Source organism: Coregonus lavaretus (genome assembly GCF_964263955.1).
Source record: "Coregonus lavaretus genome assembly, chromosome: 16".
Lineage (NCBI taxonomy): Eukaryota > Metazoa > Chordata > Actinopteri > Salmoniformes > Salmonidae > Coregonus > Coregonus lavaretus.
Window position 1 is genome coordinate 25,296,614 of NC_140003.1, and position 24,641 is coordinate 25,321,254.

At 42.1% G+C, this 24,641-nt stretch overlaps 1 protein-coding gene across 1 annotated transcript in view; it reads left to right on the plus strand.

Moving 5' to 3' along the window:
* The window catches only part of lrp1bb (low density lipoprotein receptor-related protein 1Bb), a gene marked incomplete at both ends in the record, with an annotated part of 417,763 nt that overhangs the window by 256,200 nt on the left and 136,922 nt on the right, over positions 1–24,641 (plus strand). The window contains 9 exons of the mRNA XM_084179294.1: positions 410–490; positions 881–1,051; positions 2,408–2,590; positions 6,027–6,227; positions 8,081–8,326; positions 12,587–12,784; positions 13,766–13,970; positions 16,278–16,442; positions 20,609–20,853. Coding sequence (XP_084035420.1) covers positions 410–490; positions 881–1,051; positions 2,408–2,590; positions 6,027–6,227; positions 8,081–8,326; positions 12,587–12,784; positions 13,766–13,970; positions 16,278–16,442; positions 20,609–20,853 — 1,695 coding nt within the window. The remainder of the gene's footprint in view (positions 1–409; positions 491–880; positions 1,052–2,407; positions 2,591–6,026; positions 6,228–8,080; positions 8,327–12,586; positions 12,785–13,765; positions 13,971–16,277; positions 16,443–20,608; positions 20,854–24,641) is intronic.

Consider the following 24,641-nt stretch of genomic DNA (forward strand, 5'->3'; position numbering starts at 1 on the left):
AACAAGTGATTTTTTTCGTTTCACTTCACCAATTTGGACTATTTTTTGTATGTCCATTACATGAAATCCTAATAAAAATCCATTTAAATTACAGGTTGTAATGCAACAAAATAGGCAAAACCCCAAGGCGATGAATACTTTTGCAAAGCGCTGTAGCTCCATACTTAGTTACTATTTTATTTTGTATGATTATTTTTAAACTCGTTAGAAAAGGTTTGTAAGCAAGCATTTCATTGTAAAGTCTACACCAGTTGTATTCGGCGCATGTGATAAATAAATTTTGATTTGATTTGGAAAGGAGTGTTTGTAAGGAGTTTCAGACATAAAGTATTTTCAGAATGATTGTGGCCCTATGGGTTTGGGGTTTAGATAACTATAGTTGACTGTCTCTTTGCCTTTGTGTCTGCAGTATTCCCGACCTGTGAGCCCCTCACCCAGTTCAGCTGTTCCAATGGGAGATGCATCAGTGTCAAGTGGCATTGTGATTCAGGTACTTTTTTACTGAAAACCTATAGCAGTTTTTCCCTCAATGACCATCCTTGAAAATCTGGTATGATTGTACAGGGCTTCAATAAAGATGAGCAACTTTTGAGATCAGAATTCTCAAGGACAGGAGTTGAGAAACACTGAGCTACTGTACATTTCATGCACCTTGTATAACCCATAACCTTGAAATCAACCACTGTCTCATTATGTAACTAAAGTGGTTTGGAGAACCACACTCATGTGATGAGTACTATAACCTCGCCTGAAAGTGAAGACTTCTGTTACCTCCCCAAGCTAATGCATAGGCTTTAGTTCAGCGTGCTAGCACAGTCTTATGACATGCAGGAATCAAACCGAGTCAGTTACACTTGCTCTTTTTCTTCTGTGTCCCCAGATGATGACTGTGGAGATGGTAGTGACGAGGTGGGTTGTGTCCACTCCTGTTCCAACACCCAGTTCCAGTGCTCCAGTGGGAGGTGTATCCCAGACCACTGGGCCTGCGATGGGGACAACGACTGTGGGGACTTCAGCGACGAGAACAATACTTGTGGAGGAGATGGAGCTGGTGAGAGAAACAATGCTGTTATTTGTAATACCAGTATTGTAGCACTTTTTGTTAGCAATTACAAGATTATGTACCCACAGTTAAGAAAAACCATGCTACTACTATCATGAATCCATAATGCAAATTCAACTCTATAAGTGATAGTGCTATCCCTCATTTTGTCAAATTAATTTTGCACTAGGTATCACATTATCTATGTCAATATAGTGAGTAGATGTTTCAAGTCAGGCTTACTACTCCTCATTACTACACGTATCAATGAGTGTAACTATCAATTATTCAATTGCCATTTAAAGCAGTAGAAAGATAAACAAAAAAACAAAAAAAAGATGAGTTCAAAGTAACTATTCATTGGCCTGGTCTAATGTCCTTAAGTCTTATCCTCCTCACTCGGCTCTCGCTCGGCTGATCTAATTTACATTTTTACATTTACATCATTTAGCAGACGCTCTTATCCAGAGCGACTTACAAATAATCTAATCTACTCTTCACAAGAGTACAACCATCAAGAATCTTTTAATCTGTTATAATTTCCTCAGAAGGCTGAGCCGGGCCCGGCCGGCTGGAATACTCACAGCTCACTAGCTTGTCACTAGAATGAGGAAGCTATTCATCAAACCGTGTCCTGATGTCAAGCCTCAGCCCCAGCTCCAGCCTTTTCCTCTCTACTCTAACACAGTGTAGTATTGCTGTGTTTTGGGCCACCCAGGGGTAACAGCTCTGGCTCAGCAGGCCCTGACTATTATGGAAATCCTTCTGATTTCTGACATCCAAGCATCAAACGTGTTTTCTTTTTGGAAGTCAGGGTTTTTTGCATAGAAAAGTATTGGGTGGGCTGCCTAACTGTTTTGTCGGGTCGCCTATGTCCAAACAGTAAATTTAAACAATTAAAACTAGATATAAAGTATGCATAAAAGATAATGGACCTATACAGTATATTTTTAAATAAGATAATTTTTGACAACTAATAATCACCAAAATAAAGACTAGACAGTCAGGGAGAATTTAAAATTCAAAACATTATGCATTGAGGAGTATTCTTGTCATGGCATGGGGCCCTCATTGATGTTGTTAGCATAGCATAAGCCATGGCAAAATGTGTAGAATTGAAGGAAATCTGCTTTTAAACTGCACATTTTTCTCTCAGTCTCATGGCAATATGTGTAGAATTGCAGTAAATTTGCTTTAAAACTGCACCATTGGCCACACCCACAGCCATGCCCCCGCCACGCCCACCACCTAAGCCCCATTTTGATCCAGAAAAAACCCTGGAAATGAAAAAGAAAATCTTGGAAATGTGGAAGTGGTTAGGTTTAACACAGTTGGTCTTGTGACTTATATATTTTCCCCTTGCAGCGTTGCCTCCTGTGATGGAGTGCAGTAGGGATGAGTTCCACTGTACGGCAGACGGGACATGTATCCCAGAGCGCTGGAGATGTGATGGGGACAAAGACTGCGAGGACGGGAGTGACGAGGTGGCCTGTGAGGGCACCAAGAGGATGTGCGACCCCAAGGCCAAGTTCACCTGCAAAGACACAGGTAGGATATACTGTAGCTAAGAGACTACTCCATCAGTAACGGAACCCAGAACCGAAACTTGCTAGATACTCGGTTTGCTTAACAGAATATTATGTCTGACCATATTGTGCGATCTTTGACCATTACAAAGTTAAAAGGATGCAGTTGACCAACATCAAATAGCAAAATTGGAAACATGTTTAATACACATATAAACTCTACCCTCCCTAACTCTCCATGTAGTATGTCATGGATACAGCATAGATTTTATAATACCATCTCTTTCCTCCTGCAAAGTGTAATAGCGAATCAATTCTCCATGGGATGCTCTGCTTTCCAGGCTTCACACAGTTACAGGCATAGCTGCATTAGCAATGATACATTCTGGCATATCGAGAGCTTGGTTTTATTTTTGTCAAAATTGAGTTATTGACATAGCCTTGTTCTGTTAAATCTTCTCTACCTATACAATGAATATACAAAGCATTAAGGACACCTGCTCTGTCCATGACATAGACTGACCAGGTGAATCCAGGTTAAAGCTATGATCCCTTATTGATGTCACTTGTTAAATACACTTTAATCAGTGTAGATGAAGTTAAAGAAGGATTTTTAATCCTTGAGGCAATTGAGACATGGATTGTGTACGTGAGCCATTCAGAGAGTGAATGGGCAAGACAAAAGATTTAAGTGCCTTTGAACAGGGTATGGTATAGGTGCCAGGCGCACCAGTTTGAGTATGTCAAGAACTGCAACGCTGCTGGGATTTTCACTCTCAACAGTTTCCCGTGTGTATCAAGAATGGTCCACCACCCAAAGGACATCCAGCCAACTTGACACAACTGTGGGAAGCATTGGAATCAACATGGGCCAGCATCCATGTGGAACGCTTTCGACACCTTGTAGAGTTCATGCGCCGACGAATTGAGGCTGTTCTTAGGGCAAAAGGGGGTGGGGTGCAACTCAATATTAGGAAGGTATTCCTAATGTTTTATACAGTGTATAGTACTCTAAATACCCCAGTTCATGTTGTTAAGTTCAAAATAATACAATATAAAAATTTATGACACCATTCATTCATATGAGGGTTCGGAATTTTAAAGCCAATTATCTCAGAATTATAGAACCAAGTTCTCGATATCTGTGTGTGGCTAATTCTACCCCCTGCAGTGGTCCCACCTGCTTTCGCTGCCTGTTTGTAATTCAAAATGGCGAGAAAGGGGAATTTAAGATTACCCCTGGTAGCAGGTATCAGGAGGCTGTATTGATCTAGCTGTGGATTTTCACATGAAGGAAAGCCTTTAACTCACCACTGGGGCTGCGCCTTTCTGTTGATGCACTCACGCAAGGAAGAAGATAGATTTTTGACATTACCTTGTGCAACAAAAATATAAACGCAATGGAACAATTGCATTGATTTTACTGAGTTACAGTTCGTATAAGGAAATCTGTTAATTTAAATCAATTCATTAGGCCCTAATCTATGGATTTCACATGACTGGGAATACAGATATGCATCTGTTGGTCACAGATACCTTTTTAAAAAATGGGCCTCACAATGGCCTCAGGATCTCGTCATGGTATTTTGGTGCATTCAAATTGCTATTGATAAAATGCAATTGTGTTCATTGTCCGTAGCTTATGCTGCCCATACCATAACCCCACCGCCACAATGGGGCACTCTGTTCACAACGTTGACATCAGCTAACCGCTTGCCCACACAACGCCGGTTGGACATACTGCCACATTCTCTAAAACGACGTTGGAGGCGGCTTATGGTAGAGAAATGAACGTTAAATTCTCTGGCAACAGCTCTGGTGGACATTCCTGCAGTCAGCATGCCAATTGCATGATCCCTCAAAACTTGAGACATCTGTTGCATTGTGTTGTGTGACAAAACGGCACATTTTAGAGTGGCCTTTTATTATCCCCAGCACAAGTTGCACCTGTGTAATGATCATGCTGTTTAATCAGCTTCTTGATATGCCACACCTGTCAGGTGGATGGATTATCTTGGCAAAGGAGAAATGCTCACTAACAGGGATGTAAACACATTTGTGCAAAACATTAGAGAGAAATACGCTTTTTGTGCATATGGAACATTTCTGGGATCTTTTATTTCAGCTCATGAAACATGGGACCAAAGCTTTACATGTTGCGTTTATATTTTTGTTCAGTGTAGTATATTCTAATCTAAACTCATGATTCAATATACTGTACTTATCTTAGTCTTTGTAGACTGCAAGCACCCCATTATGTGGAACAGATTAAAATATGGATCACGCTATGCATTAAATAACTTTTTGGGCTGTTTATATGAATTCTTTATTTGTGATTTAGAGCTTTTCTTCAAAGCGTCTGAGGGATTATTCTAGGGCTGGGCGGTAAACCGTATTTTACTATATACCGGTATTGATGCAAGGACCGGTTTGGGTTTTTCCTTTACCTTGTGTAACGGTATTTCAATGTTTTTGTTTGTTAAATGTGTTATGCCACTCCGCAGCATGTAATAATATCAGTTTTTGTAGTTTACTCCGTTTGCTACTTGAGTCGTCTCTCTCCCTCTCTCCTTTCACACACACCAAACCCTCCCCCTGTCACTCAAGGAGAGCAGTTTTTGTGCTACAACAAGTCACAACAACCACTAGCAGTGACGGTCTGCATGGTCAATGCTGCAGATGTTGGTGACAATGATGCAGCTTTCCACTTTGCTTCCTACTATACATCCACAAGTGTTCTATAATCACACTATTAGTTTGTGTATCTTATACGGTCTGCAAACAGCTAGTTTTTTATTTTCTTCGCAAGTTATTAGCCGGTAATGCTAATCGCTAGTTGTACTTAGTCAGAGCAAATATAGCTAGATAGCTAATACAGCCTGCTACCAGTGCTGGTGTAGGCCTAGATCGGCTTGTTGTTTCTGCAACAGTACATTCTAAATCAGAGAGGAGTAGGTGAAGCATGAATATTTTACTATACGTACAGTACATCAAAGCTACAGTAAGAGGAAACATTTAATGTAACATTAAATAGGGTCCACTGGGAAACAATGACCAATACTTTGGTTCCTACCCTGTCACAATTACCCTTCCCTGGCTTTTTCATTCATTGTCATGTCAAACAACACTGTATTCAAAGTCCCCACTATATTCCAACTTTTCAACAAGTTTTATTGAACAGTATAAAACAATCAGAATGGACAAAGCTTAATTAAAAACACTTAGAATGTATTTGTTGCCACCCTAAGGTCATACACTACTCATAAAGCATATTTAGAACTTGTATTATTCAAAAACCTCAAATACCGCCATACCATCAAAAATATTGTGATATGATATGGATCGTGAATGTGTGTGTTTGTATGTGTGTGTCTGCGTGTGCATGTCCATGTGTGGTGTGTGTGTGTGTGTATCCATAAATGTCTGTATGTGTCTGTATACGTGTGTCACACCAACAGGAAAGTGCATCACCAAGAGCTGGGTGTGTGATGGAGATATCGACTGTGAGGATCGTTCCGATGAGGAGTCCTGTGAGGCAGCTGTCTGTAAGCCTCCAAAATACCCCTGTGCCAATGACACCTCCACTTGCCTACCACCAGAGAAGATCTGCAACAGCAAGCCGGACTGTGCCGACCAGTCTGACGAAGGGCCTTTCTGTGGTAGGAAAGATAACTATTATCTGTAGTACATCATATTGCTTGAGACCGTCAAGGGTAATTAGTGTGTGAGTTATGATGAATCATTTAATGTGTTTAAGTGGAAGAGATGTGTTAAGAGATTATTTTTCTACAGTATATTACATTTTTACAAGTACTGGGCCACACACCTCAGACAGAGTATACAGTATAAACTGTGTGAGTTTTAATTTCCCATCTCATATAACACACACAGATCCCAGAGTCAGATGTGTTAAACACTGTCTGCCCCTAAGGAGTGGTATTATATCTATTAATTCCCATAGCCTTGAGAGCAGCACGATGACGCGTCAACATGCTGTTGATTCGATTCAGACACCAAGGGGACCGAACGTAAAGAATTGCTACCAGATTTCTCCAATGATTACCAACACAGATCTGTTTGTCCAAGGCCCATCGGAGGGAAAATATGTGAATCTCATGTGAATAGTACACATCTAATCCATTTGACTGAACAACCTAAACGTATAGGTTCATTTCAGAGTTGCTAACAGAAACCTCATGGGGGACCATAGTTAGACGCCGTAGCTCAGTGTGTGTTATCACGTCTTATCTTCCTCCCAAATAGCACACTATTCCCTACATAGTGCACTACTTTTGAACATAGCCCTATGGGGAAAATGGTATATGGAAAAGGGTATAGGGAAAAGGGTGCCATTTGGGACACAACCGTTGAGAAAAGGCCCACACTGCACTGCCAGTTTCATAGCCAATTAGGTCATACATACCTTAAGGGGCCTGATTGATTTGAGCCAAATCAGCAGGAGTCATTCCTCCAGCTGTAACCTATGGGAGCACAGCTCTCCTCTACCCTCCTCTGCAGCTAGGAGACCCCCACAGAGAAAATTCAACCCTTTCTGGTCTGTGCCAAGAAGATCATCTTAATCATGGCTAGCTAGAAAGGAGACTTCGGACCTGTAGTGTGATTGTCGCACCAAAATGCCTTTTCATCTTCTGGACCTGTCTGGCTCCCTAAAATAATCAGATACCTAGCTGCTTCAGAGAAAAGCATTCCATTACAGAAAGACAAGTCATTCTTATTTTTTTCCCTCTCCATATCAGTTTTGTGAAAGGAATAGTACACAACTGCACAACTTTCAGATGTCATGTTGTGTTGAAGCCTTGACAGTAATAAAGGCATCATCCCTCAGGTCATACCGTTGAGGACCAACTGAACTGTGGAGCCTCTTTCATTATGCAATAGCATTTCCTTGTGTTGTATATGCAGCGGAAATATTCCATCATCATGGTCGACTAGCAATCTCTAGCTCAGAGCAAAAAGTGGTAGTGTTATTCTTGTGCCAGCTAGCTCTCAAAAACAACCCCTTTTAATTCTGCATATTTTTTTACCGTGCAGCATATGGCCCAACAGTCCCGTGTAGCTCAGTTGGTAGAGCATGGCGCTTGCAACGCCAGGGTTGTGGGTTCGTTGAAAAAAAATAAAAAGTATGAAAAATATATATATATATGCACTCACTAACTGTAAGTCGCTCTGGATAAGAGCATCTGCTAAATTACTAAAATGTAAATGTAAAATGTATTATTTCTCTAACCTCCTTTTAGACCCTGTGGATGACTATCTGATGCTGTAAACCACCTCATCCTCTCTAGTATTAAGACTCTTAGTTCCCTGTCCCTCTCTCATTCTCTCTAGTCTCCAATCTCATCCTCTATAGTAGGCTATTAAGGCGCTTAGTCCCTGGCCTCTCTCTCTCTGCTCTCATATTAGTGTTTGGTACTTACATCCTGTCCTCTCGCACTCTACTCCCAGATCAGAGTTGGCTCTTACTTCCTGTGCCCTCTCTCTCTGCTCCTAGATAAGTGTTTGGTGGCCAAGGGTGGCTGCAGCCATCAGTGCACAGTGGTACCAGGGACAGGTGTGGTCTGCTCCTGCCCTGCAGGGCTCCAACTGGACTCTAACAACAGGACGTGTGAGGCAGTGGACTACTGCAGTAGACATCTGAAGTGCAGCCAGGTGTGTGAGCAGTACAAGACCACCGTCAAGTGCTCCTGCTACCCAGGCTGGAGGCTGGGCCCCGATGGGGACAGCTGCCACAGCACAGGTGAGGTGACGAAGTGTGTGTAGGGTTGTGTGGGTGTGTGGGTGTGTGTGTGTGTCAGGAGGTATATTGATTGTAGAAGTGTAGACTCATGTGCTGTCTTATAATATGTTGGTGAGGATTTGATCAAAGTGAATTGGAATACGTTTTTAAATATTAAATTAGCTAAATTAGATGTCTTACAGTAGCTCCCATTAGGTCAAATATTACCAAGATAGTGTTGTTTTTCACAAACAAAAACAGCACAGAACCTTTAGTTGCACTGTCTGAGTGAACAAATGACACAAAATGTTGATATTTATTTAATAAACAAAGTTATGCAACACCCAATAGATACACATGGCGTGGCATGGCTTAACGTGACCACGACCCTGAGTAGGGTACAGCCATAGGTTACGCCCTTTACGCCCATGTTAAATTGCCTACTTTACTCATAACCCGACAACAGCTGTATTCTTTTATTTTATTTTATTCTATAAACCTTTTGCATATGCTTGGTTGGTCATTTTAACATACTTCCATGTCATTTTAATAAACAAACTACATTATAAAACACTTTCATTCTAAACATAAAAATGTTAGCATGAACAGAGAAAGTAAAATGGAATGTACGTCACGATTATCAGCCAAAGAGACAATTCCAACAGACTTTAGTTTCTTAAATAGGCTAACTAACCCTGCTTTTAAGATGCCGAAAAGCTGTTACGTACCGTATTATTTGAACAATAGTAGGAGAAAAGACCACCAAATTAAGTTTCATCAACTACCCAAGGACCAGGTTAGACAAACCTCATTGTTTCAGGCTATTACGCCGGGATGATGATGGAAATGATGATGGAAAGCTGTGGGCTCCGGTTACAATACATTTATGTGTGTTCAAGTAAGTAATCACCGGTAAGTCGCTTTACATAAAGCTTGCTAGTTAGCTTGTAGTAAGGACTAGTGAGCTGTTTCCGTCCAAATAACAGCTATAATATTCTTCTGCATTTGGATATTTATGCAAACCTGGAGATTCCACCAAGTAGATGTAGATATCACCATAGGCTACTTTGGTTTGGGCCATTTTGTAGGGTTGTATCCCCAGCTGGTCTCCGACAAGTTGAAAGGACATATAGGCAAGCCAACAATAATTAACTTTTTTAAATACCTAGAACGTTCAAGGGTAGGCAACGACTGGAAGTAGTTACACCGCACGCGACATATCTAAGACTAGCAAATTAGGTTGTGATGAACTTTTGTAGCTAGCCAGTCAGCTAACCAGCAAAAAAGCTAGGGGTAAACAAACAGTGACGTAAGTATAATGCTACAGCTTTACTAGCTTAACTGTCAGTGTTGGAATGGTAGAATAAATATCATGCAAATAATGTGTTGTTTTGACCGCCAAGTATGTTAATAACGACAAGTGAGGCTGCTGTATATTGAAAAGACAAAAACGTTTCAGTAGTTAACTTAGGATGACGCCAACGTTAGGCTAATTACATGGGAGTAACGGGAGTACCCTACTGCTGTAGCCTACTCGAGGACGTGGTCACATTAAGCCACGCCTCGCTGTGTGTATCTATGCCCCTGTGTGAAAAAGTAATTGTCCCCTTACACTCGTTAACTGGTTGCGCCACCTTTAGATGCAATGTACAACCAAACACTCCCTGTAGTTGTTGATCAGTCTCTCACATCGCTGTGGAGGAATTTGCCAAAAATACCAACGGTCAAGCATGGTGTCAGTAGTGTGATAGTTTGGGGATGCTTTGCTGCCTCATGACTTGGAATCATTGAAGGAACCATGAATTCTGCTCTGTATCAGAGAATTCTACAGGAGAATGTCAGACCATCCATCTGTCAGCTGAAGCTGAGGCGTACCTCGGTCATGCAGCAAGACAATGATCCAAAACACACAAGCAAGTCTACATCAGAATGGCTCAAAAGCAACACATTTGAAGTTTTGGAATGACCTAGTCAAAGTCCAGACCTAAACCCGATTGAGATGTTGTGGCAGAACCTGAAACAAGCAGTTCATGCTTCGAAACCCACAAATGTCGCTGAGTTAAAGCAGTTCTGCATGGTAGAGTGGGCCAGAATTCCTCCACAGCGATGGGAGAGACTGATCAACAACTACAGGAAGTGTTTGGTTGCAGTCACTGCAGCTAAAGGTGGAACAACCAGTTATTGAGTGTAAGGGGGCAATTACTTTTTTACACAGGGGCATTTGGTGTTGCATATCTTTGTTTATTAAATAAATGTAATATGTAATAGGTTTTGGTTGAAGATCTGATAACATTCAGTGTAAAAAATAGAAAAGAAAATCAGAAAGGGGGCAATACTTTTTCATGGCACTGTAAGTCCTGTGTAATTACATACAATCAATTAATTTATTAATGCAGCTTTACATAATCAGAGCAAACCGTCTATGTATGTTGTAGTGTGTGTGATTAGATTGATGTTTTGGCAGTTTTTTGCTTCTGTGTTGCTGCTCGTAAACGAGGAGAACATGGTAGAACATGCAGCCTTGATGTGTCACATTCAGATTTATGAAGCTAATTTTACTACTCGCCTCTCTATTTCCCTCAGAGATTGATGGCAATTGCAGTGCTAATTGTATGTTAAAATAGGGAAAGAACGGGCAATTTACTGAAGAAACACATTAACATTTTATTGTTTCTTACATAAATAGTGACCTTGAAAACACTTGCTGCAGCATTAGTGCAGCCTCACTTTGACTCTGCGTGCACTACCTGGTATAGGAGCTCCCCTAAATTCATCAAGAACAAGCTACAGACTTCTCAGAATAAAATGGCAAGGGTCATTCTGAATCTTAGCCCTCAGGCTCATGTTGGCCCTTCTCAGCTCAGTAAACAACAGTGGCTATCAGTTGATAAAAGGGTCATTCAGCTGAAGCTGGAATTGGCCCATAAAATTGTGTATGGTACAGTCCCCCAATATCTAAAGAACTATCTTACTACTGTTAGGGACTCTCATTCCTATGCCACAGATTTTTGTGCCATGTTGATTCAAGAGCGGTGCTGGCCAGAACACGTTTATATATATGGCTGTGGTAGAGTGGAACAAACTCCCGGCTGAGATAAAAACTGCCAGTCTTAGGTTAAAACACTCCTGCAAGGCTTGGTTAATGTTGAGATAGCCTCTTAGCCATGTGCAAAGCCACTCTGCACTAGTGGAGTGATTTGTTAGATGTGTATGTATGTACATTTTTTAAACTTTCATTTTCATTTTTATATATACACTGAGTGTACAAAACATTATGGACACCTGCTCTTTCCATGACATAGACTGACCAGGTGAATCCAGGTGAAAGCTATGATCCCTTATTGATGTCACTTGTTAAATCCACTTCAATCAGTGTAGATTAAAGGGAGGAGACAGGTTAAAGAAAGATGTTTAAGCCTTGAGACAGTTGATACATGGATTGTGTATGTGTGCCATTCAGAGGGTGAATGGGCAAGACAAAAGATTTAAGTGCCTTTGAACGGGGTATGGTAGTAGGTGCTAGGCAGTTTGTATCAAGAACGCGCAACTCAATATTATGAAGGTGTTCCTAATGTTTTGTACAGTGTATATCTACATATGTGGACATTGTGTATGATTGAATGTATGGCACAGAAGGCCCATGTATCTTGTTTTGCCCTGCAGCCACATGCCTACCAATAAGGACCACAATGGAAACAAGTCTTTGACTTTTTGTGTATATAATCCTCGTCAATTTTGGTGAATGCATTGGTTGCCTGGTGTGACTTCTTTATGTATTTTAAATTGTCAAATCAAATCAAATGTTCTGCGCACAATAGAAAACTGAGAAACAACCTCATTTAATTTTGACAAATGTGCTATTGAGTCTGTGGTGATGTTTCATGCATGCAAGGCTCTAGCTTTTGTACAGAGAATTTCAGGTATAACTGAATAATAAAGAATGAGTGATTTATCATCATAGCAAGTATCTAACATCACTACTCTTTCTCATTGTTCTCATACTGTATGTGTCTCCATAGTGACCGTAGGGTTTCTGTTCTGTGCATAACACAGACTAGTGCCAGTGCCCTGTCATGAAAGAGCATGATCCAGTGTGTGTGCATGGGCGCAAACGTGCGTGTGTGATTGTGTGTGTGTGCAGTCATGCCCACCTGTGTGTTTCCTCAACTAATGGCACCGGTTCAAATCACTTCCCTGGCTCCTGCCGCTCATGTTGGTATTGTTGTGGCATCCGTTGCTTCCGTTTTAACTTGTTCCTCTTCCTTTCCTCCCTTTGGCCAGATCCCTTTGAGGCTTTCATCATCTTCTCTATCCGGCATGAGATAAGACGGATAGACCTTCACAAGCGGGACTACAGCCTGCTGGTGCCAGGGCTCCGGAACACCATTGCGCTTGACTTCCACTTTAATCGCAGCCTGCTTTACTGGACAGATGTGGTAGAGGATAAGATCTACAGAGGACGCCTCTCAGACTCTGGAGGTATGTAGGTCCTATAAGTTAGATCTAAATGGTGTGATCTATTGGGCTTTCAGACTCTGGAGGTATATAGGTTTAAGCTACACAATAGATCCTAAAGGCTGTGATGTACTGAGGCTTTCAGGCTCTTTATGTACCTTGGCTAGGCTAAACATTAGATCTAAATGCTGGGATCTATTGGCTGAGGAGGATAAACATGGCTTCCTTCCCTCCCAATCTTCAACTGAAAGACCTTTAAATTATACAGTTTAGTTCAATAAGGTTCTCAGTTTAGTTCTACTTAGCACCTCTCTGAAACTGTGAGCTGATACTGTCCCTTCATTGAAGAGTTATATCAGCAGGGTAATGCCAAGTATTACTGTGGGTATACTCTAGGCCCCTCAGTCGTCTTCCCACTGTCATAGTGCATCTCTGAAGCCTTTGGTGATTTAGAACTTCTCATTGGGTTGGTGTTTTGTGCTGCGTTATATTCTGTGTGTCTGCTGCAATATGACTCTTTCTCTCTTTCTCTCATCTTCTCAATGGGGCCATAGAATGTGTCCCACTGCTTCACCTATTTCTCCCTTTTGTCATCCTTCCACAAAGGCTCCAGCAGCCGAGGAGAATTGTAAACAGCTGGATTATAGACATACTGGGAAAACCTTTTATTTTTAATGGAACACTGTTGGAAACATTCTTCTTTTATGTCAATGTTATCTTCCTCAAGAGTTTCTCTAGCTAGGGTTTTCTCCCCAGAAAATGTAATTTTGTTGGCAGACCAACAAACACATCCCCTCAATAGGGGGAAAATGATCAGGCTGTGTTGAATACATCCCTTATCCCGTCTTCTCTCACCTAGTGTGTGTATTGATGACCATGGTGCTGTGGGTTGGTCTGTCTCACCTGGTCTAAAGGGTGGTGTGGTGGTGGTCATGGTGCTAAAGGGTTGTGGTCTAACCGGGTGGTGTAGTGGTGATCATTGTCCTGTGGTTGGTATTCCATCAGGTGTGACAGGGATTGAGGTGGTTGTGCAGCATGGGCTGGCCACTCCAGAGGGGTTGGCGGTGGACTGGATAGCAGGGAACCTGTACTGGATCGACAGTAACCTGGACCAGATTGAGGTGGCCAGGCTGAATGGAGAGATGAGGACCACACTGATAGCTGGAGGGATGGAGCATCCACGGGCCATCGCTCTGGACCCAGGACAAGGGTGAGTGCTTACGCACATCAGACCTGGGTTCAAATAGTCTTTGTTTTCTTTCAAATTCTTTGAATGTTTGATTCAGCCTGCCTGGAGTGCCAAATGGGCATAGTTTACACTTTGGGGATTATTCAATTGGTTCTGTTGTGCCAGACAAGCTCAATAAAGCACAGGTAAACTATTTTAAAGAAAACAAATACTATTTGAATACAGGTCTGACTCACATACTGTACACAATCAATCAGGGTTGAGATCATAATAAGAAAAAACAACACCCTTCATATTCTTCTACTTCCTTCTCCCTTGATGTGTGACGATGTCTGCTATGTTAGGGTCCATTAAGGATACAAATATAGAATACATCGATAATAATACTGTGGACTCCATTCTAGTGATGACAAGTGATCTTTTCCTCTTCCCTGACTCATGCACTTTACCACTCTTACTTTTTCTCTTTTAATACATTGCTTCAAGCCTTCAATTCATCTCTGAACAATCTGACAGGCACAATGTTGGATGAAAAAGACAAAAATAAAATGGTTTTTATTATAGTGTGTTTGCCTAGTTCTTCTATTTATACATAGTGATGAATTACTTTTATTTGATCGTAAAATTAATTTGGTTTATTTTGTTTTAAAACAACTTCCAGACATTCATAAAAATCAATTAAGTAGTCATAAGAAATTAATAATCTGATCGTATATTCTCTCCTGCACGGCACATTTTGGAGGGATGACTGCGTTTCAGAGGAGAACACATTAGGATTAATGGATGATGTCGGTGCCTACAGGCAAAGTTCCTCACCAGAGCAATAATTCTAACATAATTACTTGAATCCACTCAAAAGAGTAAGCCATTGATCTAAGGGGCCTGATCCAATGAATAAGGCTATTGATCTGTACAAGGACGTTTCATTGTCATCAGTGCCTAATTTAAGCCTGCGCTCCTACAGGGTCGGGTCTCTTGCCTGGTTTGGTGGACAAAAGCAGGATAGTAGCCGTGTTTGGGAGACATGACTCTGTTGATGGTCAAAGTAATCACCAGTGTTCATTTACAGGCTTCATTGAGCTGTAGAAGGTCATAAAAACCAGATGGCTTCCTGTTCCAGCCAACATCACAGATGCTGTGAAACACTGGTCTGTTTGGTGCTGTTCTAGGATCCACAGACTGCTGCCAATGTGTGTGTTTACGAGTCCCACTTCCTGCTATACACACTGTATGTAATTATTCTAGTTTGCAGTGCTATTACATTGACAAACCAATGAAAAAGGGCTGAAAAATGGACACTGAAAACCGTTACTAAATTGATTAAGGACTTTAGACTTGGTTTTCCATAGGAATAATATCACGTTTCAGGAGAAGACCCAGATGCAGACAGTGTCGAAGTAACTAAAGTTTATTACAAAAACAGGGGGCAGGCAAACAACAGGTCAAGGGCAGACAGAGGTCAGTAATCCAGATCATAGTCCAAAAGGTACAGAACGGCAGGCAGTCTCAAGGTCAGGGCAGGCAGAGGTCAATAATCCAGGGTGGTGTGACAAGGTACAGAACGGCAGGCAGGCTCAGGGTCAGGGCAGGCAGAATGGTCAAAACCGGGAAACCAGGAACTTGAGAAAGACAGGAGCAAGGGGAAAACCGCTGGTAGGCTTGATGAAACAAAACGAACTGGCAACAGACAAACAGAGAACACAAGTATAAATACACTGGGGATAATGGGGAAGATGGGCGACACCTAGAGGGGGGTGGAGACAATCACAAAGACAGGTGAAACAGATCAGGCTGTGACAAATAATAAACGGAATCTTCAATGTTTGCTTTTGTATTCAACACATGGTTTGAGTATCTAGGCTAGTTTATGTCGCCTAGTTCCGTTCTGTTTTCAAATTATCTTAATCATGAATTTTTTTCTTCCATGGAGGCTTTTTCTTCAAGTCCTCTTTATTAATGTCCTTGCATAAGTAGACATTTACATTTACATTTACGTCATTAAGCAGATGCTCTTATCCAGAGCGACTTACAAATTGGTGCATTCACCTTATAGCCAGTGGGATAACCACTTTACAATCTGTTTTTTTTTCTTTTTTGGGGGGGGTGGTGTAAGGGGGTGGTAGATGGATTACTTTATCCTATCCCAGGTATTCCTGTCTCAGTCTCAGTCTTCGGTGGATCATCTGAATGGGTTTTATTGTTTTGGGTTTTCTGCTTGCTCTCTGTGGTCTAGGGCTGGTTACTGTAGAGCACTTTGTTGATGTAAAAAGATATTTCTACATTCCTTTTCTTGATTGATTGATTGATTGATTGATTTAATGTCTTTAGAATCCTGTTCTGGACAGACTGGGACGCTACCTTCCCCCGTATCGAGGCTGCTTCAATGAGCGGCGGAGGACGACACATAGTGTTCAAGGACATGGAGCTAGGAGCCTGGCCCAATGGACTAACTCTGGATCATCTGGAGAAGAGAATCGTGTGGACGGACGCTCGGTAGGTCCCACACACAAAACAATATTTTATGCAACCTTTATTTACTTATAACCTTTGCAGGTAAATTAAGAACAGATTCGTACTTACATTGACAACCTATCAAGATGGGAGCACAGCTGTGATGAACATTAATTGGACTGCACTGATGCCTATTTGGATGCACATATGTCATCAGTATGAATGGCATGTTATCTACTTTGCCTCATCTCCTATAGGGACAAGTTGGTTGATTGTACACAGTAGTTCAGTTACAGCAAACAGAAGGCCAATTTATCTAAATGTGCTGTAACCACAGAAAGACATGATGAGAATACATCACATGTAAAACTCCCCTTCTATTGTGACAATAAGCTTTCAAGATCTACATTCTACAGCATTTCCAAAACATATTACTGACAAACACACCTGATGACATCCTTGATATCCTTACATATGAATGGCGCCGGAGAAGATGGCTGCCGTTTTACAGCCCTCTAACCAATTGTACTATTATGTGTGTTTTTCCGCGTTATTTGTAATTTATTTTGTACATAATGTTTCTGCCATCGTCTCTTATAACCAAAAAGAGCTTCTGGATATCAGGACAGCGATTACTCACCTCGTATTGGACAAATAATTTTTCTTCAACGAGGCGGCCGTGAAGGATATCCTACAGACACCCGACAAGGCCCAAATCCCCGTCATTCGCATGAGGAAGAGACGGAGATATCGTGGACGTAGGTTGGGGTGCCTTGTAAGGATCCGACGGCGAGCGAGTAAACTGCCGCTCCCATCAATCCTATTAGCCAATCTTCAATCATTGGAAAATAAATTGGATGACCTAAGATTACGGTTATCCTACCAACGGGACATTAAAAACTGTAATATCTTATGTTTCACCGAGTCGTGGCTGAACGACGACATGGATAACATACAGCTAGCGGGCAATACGCTACATCGGCAGGGTAGAACGGCTGACTCCAGTAAGACAAGGGGTGGCGGTCTGTGTATATTTGTAAACAACAGCTGGTGCACAAAATCAAATACTAAGGAAGTCTCAAGGTTTTGCTCGCCTGAGGTAGAGTATCTCATGATAAACTGTAGACCACACTATTTACCAAGAGAGCTTTCATCTATATTTTTCATAGCTGTCTATTTACCACCACAAACCAATGCTGGCATTAAGATTGCACTGAATGAGCTGTATAAGGCCATAAGTCAACAGGAAAACGCTCATACAGAGGCAGCGCTCCTAGTGGCCGAGGACTTTAATGCAGGGAAACTTAAATCCGTTCTACCTAATTTCTACCAGCATGTTAAATGTGCAACCAGAGGAAAAAAAACACTAGACCACCTTTACTCCACACACAGAGATGCATACAAAGCTCTCCCTCGCCCTCCATTTGGCAAATCTGACCATAACTCTATCCTCCTGATTCCTGCTTATAAGTAAAAACTAAAGCAGGAAGCACCAGTGACTCGGTTAATAAAAAAGTGGTCAGACGACGCAGATGCTAAGCTACAGGACTGTTTTGCTAGCACAGACTGGAACATGTTCCGGGATTCTTCAGATAGCATTGAGGAGTACACCACATCAGTCACTGGCTTCATCAATAAGTGCATCGATGATGTCGTCCCCACAGTGACCGTACGTACATACCCCAACCAGAAGCCATGGATTACAGGAAACATCCGCACTGAGCTAAAGGGTAGAGCTGCCGCTTTCAAGGAGCGGGACTCTAACCCGGACGCTTATAAGAAATCCCGCTATGCCCTCCGACGAACCATCAAACAGGCAAAGAGTCAATACAGGACTAAGATTGAATCGTACTACACCGGCTCTGACGCTCGTCGGATGTGGCAGGGCTTGAAAACTATTACAGACTACAAAGGGAAGCACAGCCGCGAGCTTCCCAGTGATACAAGCCTACCAGACGAGCTAAACCACTTCTATGCTCACTTCGAGGCAAGCAACACTGAAGCATGCATGAGAGCACCAGCTGTTCCGGATGACTATGTGATCACGCTCTCCGTAGCCGATGTGAGTAAGACTTTTAAGCAGGTCAACATTCACAAGGCCGCAGGGCCAGACGGATTACCAGGACGTGTACTCCGAACATGTGCTGACCAACTGGCAAGTGTCTTCACTGACATTTTCAACATGTCCCTGACTGAGTCTGTAATACCAACATGTTTCAAGCAGACCACCATAGTCCCCGTGCCCAAGGACACTAAGATAACCTGCCTAAATGACTACCGACCCGTAGCACTGACGTCTGTAGCCATGAAGTGCTTTGAAAGGCTGGTCATGGCTCACATCAACACCATTATCCCAGAAACCCTAGACCCACTCCAATTTGCATACCGCTCCAACAGATCCACAGATGATGCAATCTCTATTGCACTCCACACTGCCCTTTCCCACCTGGACAAGAGGAACACCTACGTGAGAATGCTATTCATTGACTACAGCTCAGCATTCAACACCATAGTGCCCTCAAAGCTCATCACTAAGCTAAGGATCCTGGGACTAAACACCTCCCTCTGCAACTGGATCCTGGACTTCCTGACGGGCCACCCCCAGGTGGTAAGGGTAGGTAACAACACATCTGCCACACTGATCCTCAACACGGGGGCCCCTCAGGGGTGCGTGCTCAGTCCCCTCCTGTACTCCCTGTTCACCCATGACTGCATGGCCAGGCACGACTCCAACACCATCATTATGTTTGCCGACGACACAACAGTGGTAGGCCTGATCACCGACAACGATGAGACAGCCTATAGGGAGGAGGTCAGAGACCTGGCCGTGTGGTGCCAGGATAACAACCTCTCCCTCAACGTGACCAAGACAAAGGAGATGATTGTGGACTACAGGAAAAAAAAGAGGACTGAGCACGCCCCCATTCTCATCGACGGGGCTGTAGTGGAACAGGTTGAGAGCTTCAAGTTCCTTGGTGTCCACATCACCAACGAACTATCATGGTCCAAACACACCCAGACAGTCGTGAAGAGGGCACGACAAAGCCTATTCCCCCTCAGGAGACTGAAAAGATTCGGCATGGGTCCTCAGATCCTCAAAAAATTCTACAGCTGCACCATCGAGAGCATCCTGACTGGTTGCATCACCGCCTGGTATGGCAACTGCTTGGCCTCCGACCGCAAGGCACTACAGAGGGTAGTGAGTACGGCCCAGTACATCATTGGGGCCAAGCTTCTTGCCATCCAGGACCTCTATACCAGGCGGTGTCAGAGGAAAGCCCTCAAAATTGTCAAAGACTCCAGCCACCCTAGTCATAGACTGTTCTCTCTGCTACCGCAGAGTCTAGGTCCAAAAGACTTCTCAACAGCTTCTACTCCCAAGCCATAAGACTCCTGAACAGCTAATCATGGCTACCCGGACTATTTGCACTGCCCCCCCACCCCATCTTTTTACGCTGCTGCTACTCTGTTAATTATTTATGCATAGTCACTTTAACTCTACCCACATGTACATATTACTTCAACTACCTCAACTAGCCGGTGCCCCCGCACATTGACTCTGCACCGGTACCCCCCTGTATATATAACCTCCCTACTGTTATTTTATTTTACTTCTGCTCTTTTTTTCTCAACACTTTTTTGTTGTTGTTTTATTTTACTTTTTTATTAAAAATAAATGCACTGTTGGTTAAGGGCTGTAAGTAAGCATTTCACTGTAATATCTGCACCTGTTGTATTCGGCGCATGTGGGCAATACAATTTGATTTGATTTGATAACACACCTTCCTTGCTATTTTACCTTATAACGGTGGAGTTGGGAACTGTGCTTTAAATTGTGAGAATGCTGTTCATGTACCAAGTAAATAAGCAGCTGTAATGTATTTAGGCTACAATGGCAACTCTACCTGACTAGTGTTTTTACTGTATAGAGCCAGGCAGCCTCATGATGACATTCATACCTCCATGTCTCTTCCCTATAACAGCTCGGATGCCATCTACGCTGCAATGTATTGTACTTCCATGGTTACTCTACCTGGCTAGTCTGCATATACTGTATCTCTGTCTTTATACTGGAAAGAGACAATCTAATGACATCCCGATCATGTTTTCTCCCTCTAACAGCTCTGATGCCATCTTATCTGAGCTGTATGTTATTTACTCTGGCTGGATACTGTATAGTCACCTATCATATCTTCTGCCTCTCACAGCTCTGATGCCATCTACTCTGCACTGTACGATGGCAGTGGGGTCATAGAGATCCTAAGGGGACATGAGTACCTGTCACACCCCTTCGCCGTGTCCCTGTTTGGAGGCAGTGTCTACTGGACAGACTGGAGGACCAACACGCTGGCCAGTGCCAACAAGTGGACGGGCCGTAACGTCACAGTGATCCAGAAGACCAGCGCTCAGCCCTTTGACCTGCAGATCTTCCACCCTAGCAGACAGCCACAAGGTAAACAGCCTAGACCTATAGTCAAGCAACTCTAACCTTTGGTAATGCACATCAACTACTCCCCTGAGAGTGCTGTCACTGTACTCTATGGGGTGGTTTTTAGCACACAAATTAAGCTTAGTCCTGGACTCAAAAGCATTCCTAATGGAGATTATCCATATGAACTAGTTCCCTCACTTCCCTGTTGTATCCTGAAAACTGGTTGCATATAACTGTTAGCCAAATTCTCATAATAATGTATCAGATTTGGCCCATTATTTTCTAGTTGAACTGATGCTAGTCAATTTGCCTATGCATAAACTCTTAGAAAAAAAGGGGCTATCTAGAACCTAAAAGGGATGTTCAGCTGTCCCCATAGGAGAACCCTTTGAAGAACCCTTTTTGGTTCCAGGTAGAACCCTTTTGGTTCTACGTCCAGTTTGCATACCGCCCCAACAGATCCACAGATGACGCAATCTCTATTGCGCTCCACACTGCCCTTTCCCACCTGGACAAGAGGAACACCTACGTGAGAATGCTGTTCATTGACTAAAGTTCAGCGTTCAATGACCCAAGTCCAGCTCATTTAATCCCTACCATTGTTCCGCTGAGTTGTCATAATGTTTCAGCAAATGTACTTTATCCTAGGGGCGTTGGAAGACACAATGTAAATAACCTAATTTATGTCCCTCTTACTGCCCGGAATGCCTCTGCTGATCCTACAGCTATTGTATGTAGTAATCATATGCCTATGAACCAGAGTAATACTGTTAGCACTGAGGTGGTGTGCCCTAGTAGGAAGTCCACTGTGTGCAGCTCACCTTGTACTAATAAAAATAACCTGAGTATGTCTACCTCTGCTACGCTTCCCAGTAAAGCAAGAAAAATAATCAAGCATCCCAGAAAAGTGCTAAAAATAGCCCATGTTAACATATGTAGCTTAAGAAACAAGGTTCATGAAATCAATAATTTGCTAGTAACAGATTACATTCATATTCTGGCAATCTCTGAAATGTACTTAGATAATACCTTTGATGATACAGTGTTAGCAATACAAAGTTATAACATTTACAGAAAATACAGAAATGCCAACGGGGGCGGCGTTGTGGTCTATATTCAGAACCACATTCCTGTAAAGCTTAGAGAGGATCTCATGTTAAATACTGTTGAAGTAATATTGCTACAGGTTCACCTGCCTCACCTAAAGCCCATTCTGGTGGGAAGCTGCTGTAGACCACCAAGTGCTAACAGTCAGCATCTGGTTAACACGTGTGAAATGCTTGATAATATATGTGATATCAATAGAGAGGTATACTTTCTGGGTGATTTAAATATTGACTGGCTTTCATGAGGCTGCCCACTCAAGAGAAAGCTTCAAACTGTAACTAGTGCCTGCAACTTGGTTCCGGTTATCAATCAACCTACCAGGATACTTACAAACAGAATAGGAATGAAATCATCAACATGTATTGATCATATCTTTAGTAATGCTGCAGAAATTTGTTTGAAAGCAGTATCCAAATCCATCGGATGTAGTGATCACAATATGTTAGCCATATCTAGGAAAACCAACGTTCCAAAGGCTGGGCCTAATATTGTGTATAAGAGGTCATACAATACGTTTTGTAGTGATTCCTATGTTGTTGATGTGAAGAATATTTGTTGGTCCGTGGTGTGTAATGACGAGCAACCAGATCCCAGTTACTAATAAGCATGCACCCATTAAGAAAATGACTGTAAAAACTCTTAAATCCCTGTGGATTGATGAGGAATTGAACAATTGATGGTTGAGAGGGATGAGGCAAAAGAGATGGCAAATAGGTATGGCTGTACAACCGATTGGCAAATGTACTGCAAATTGAGAAATCATGTGACTAAACTGAATAAAAAGAAAAAGAAACTACACTATGAAACAAAGGCAAATGACATAAAGAATGATAGTAAAAAGCTTTGGAGCACCGATTTTGGGCAAAAAGGCAAACTCCGCTCCATCATTCATTGAATCAGATGGCTTATTCAACACAAAACCCACTGATATTGCCAACTACTTTAAGGATTTTTTAATTGGCAAGATTAGCAAACTTAGGCATGACATGCCAGCAACAAACGCTGACACTACACATCCAAGTACACTACCGTTCAAAAGTTTGGGGTCACTTAGAAATGTCCTTATTTTCGAAAGAAAAGCAAATTTTTGTCCATTAAAATAACATAATATTGATCAGAAGATGTGTAGATATTGTTAATGTTATAAATGGCTATTGTAGCTGGAAATGGCTGTTTTTTTAAATGGAATATCTACATAGGCGTACAGAGGCCCATTATCAGCAAACATCAGTCCTGTGTTCCAATGGCACATTGTGTTTGCTAATCCAAGTTTATTATTTTAAAGGCTAATTGATCATTAGAAAACCCTTTTGCAATTATGTTAGCACAGCTGAAAACTGTTGTGCTGATTAAGGAAGCAATAAAACTGGCCTTCTTGAGACTAGTTGAGTATCTGGAGCATCAGCAATTGTGGGTTCCATTACAGGCTCAAAATGGCCAGAAACAAAGAACTTTCTTCTGAAACTCATCAATCTATTCTTGTTCTGAGAAATGAAGGCTATTTTATGTGAGAAATTGCCAAGAAACTGAAGATCTCGTACAACGCTGTGTTCTACTCCCTTCACAGAACAGCGCAAACTGGCTCTAACCAGAATAGAAAGAGGAGTGGGAGGCCCCGGTGCACAACTGAGCAAGAGGACAAATACATATTAGAGTGTCTAGTTTGATAAACAGGCGTCTCACAGGTCCTCAACTGGCAGCTTCATTAAATAGTACCCGCAAAACACCAGTCTCACCATCAACAGTGAAGTGGCGACTCCGGGATGCTAACCATCTAGGCAGAGTTGCAAAGAAAAAGCCATATCTCAGACTGCCCATCTTAATCTTTTATTTTTATTGGCCAGTCTGAGATATGGCTTTTTCTTTGCAACTCTGCCTAGAAGGTTAGTATCCCGGAGTCGCCTCTTCACTGTTGATGTTGAGACTGGTGTTTTGTGGGTACTATTTAATGAAGCTGCCAGTTGAGGACCTGTGAGGCGCCTGTTTCTCAAACTAGACACTCTAATATATTTGTCCTCTTGCTCAGTTGTGCACCGGGGCCTCCCACTGGATTAGCAAACACAACGTGCCATTGGAACACAGGACTGATGGTTGCTGATAATGGGCCTCTGTATGCCTATGTAGATATTCCATAAAAAATATGCAGTTTCCAGCAACAATAGCCATTTACAACATCAGCAATGTCTACACTGCATTTCTGATCAATTTGATGTTATTTTAATGGATTGTTTTTTTGTATTTTTTCGAAAACAATGACATTTCTAAGTAACCCCAAACTTTTGAACGGTAGTGTATATCAGACCAAATTATGAAAAACAAGCATTGTAATTTTGAATTCAGAAAAGTAAGTCTGGAAGAGGTGAAAAAAGTATTATTGTCGATCAGCAATGACAAGCCACCGGGGTCTGACAACTTGGATGGAAAATTACTGAGGATAATAGCGGACGATATTGCCACTCCTATTTGCCATATCTTCAATTTAAGCCTATTAGAAAGTGTGTGCCCTCAGGCCTGAAGGGAAGCAAAAGTTATTCCCCTACCTAAGAATAGTAAAGCCCCCTTAACTGGCTCAATTAGCCGACCAATCAGCCTGTGTTATAGATATGTGGTAGTAGAGTAGAGGCCTGAGGGCACACACTTAACATGTTGTGAAATATGTTTTGAATGTATTGTAATGTTTTTAAAATGTATAACTGTATTGC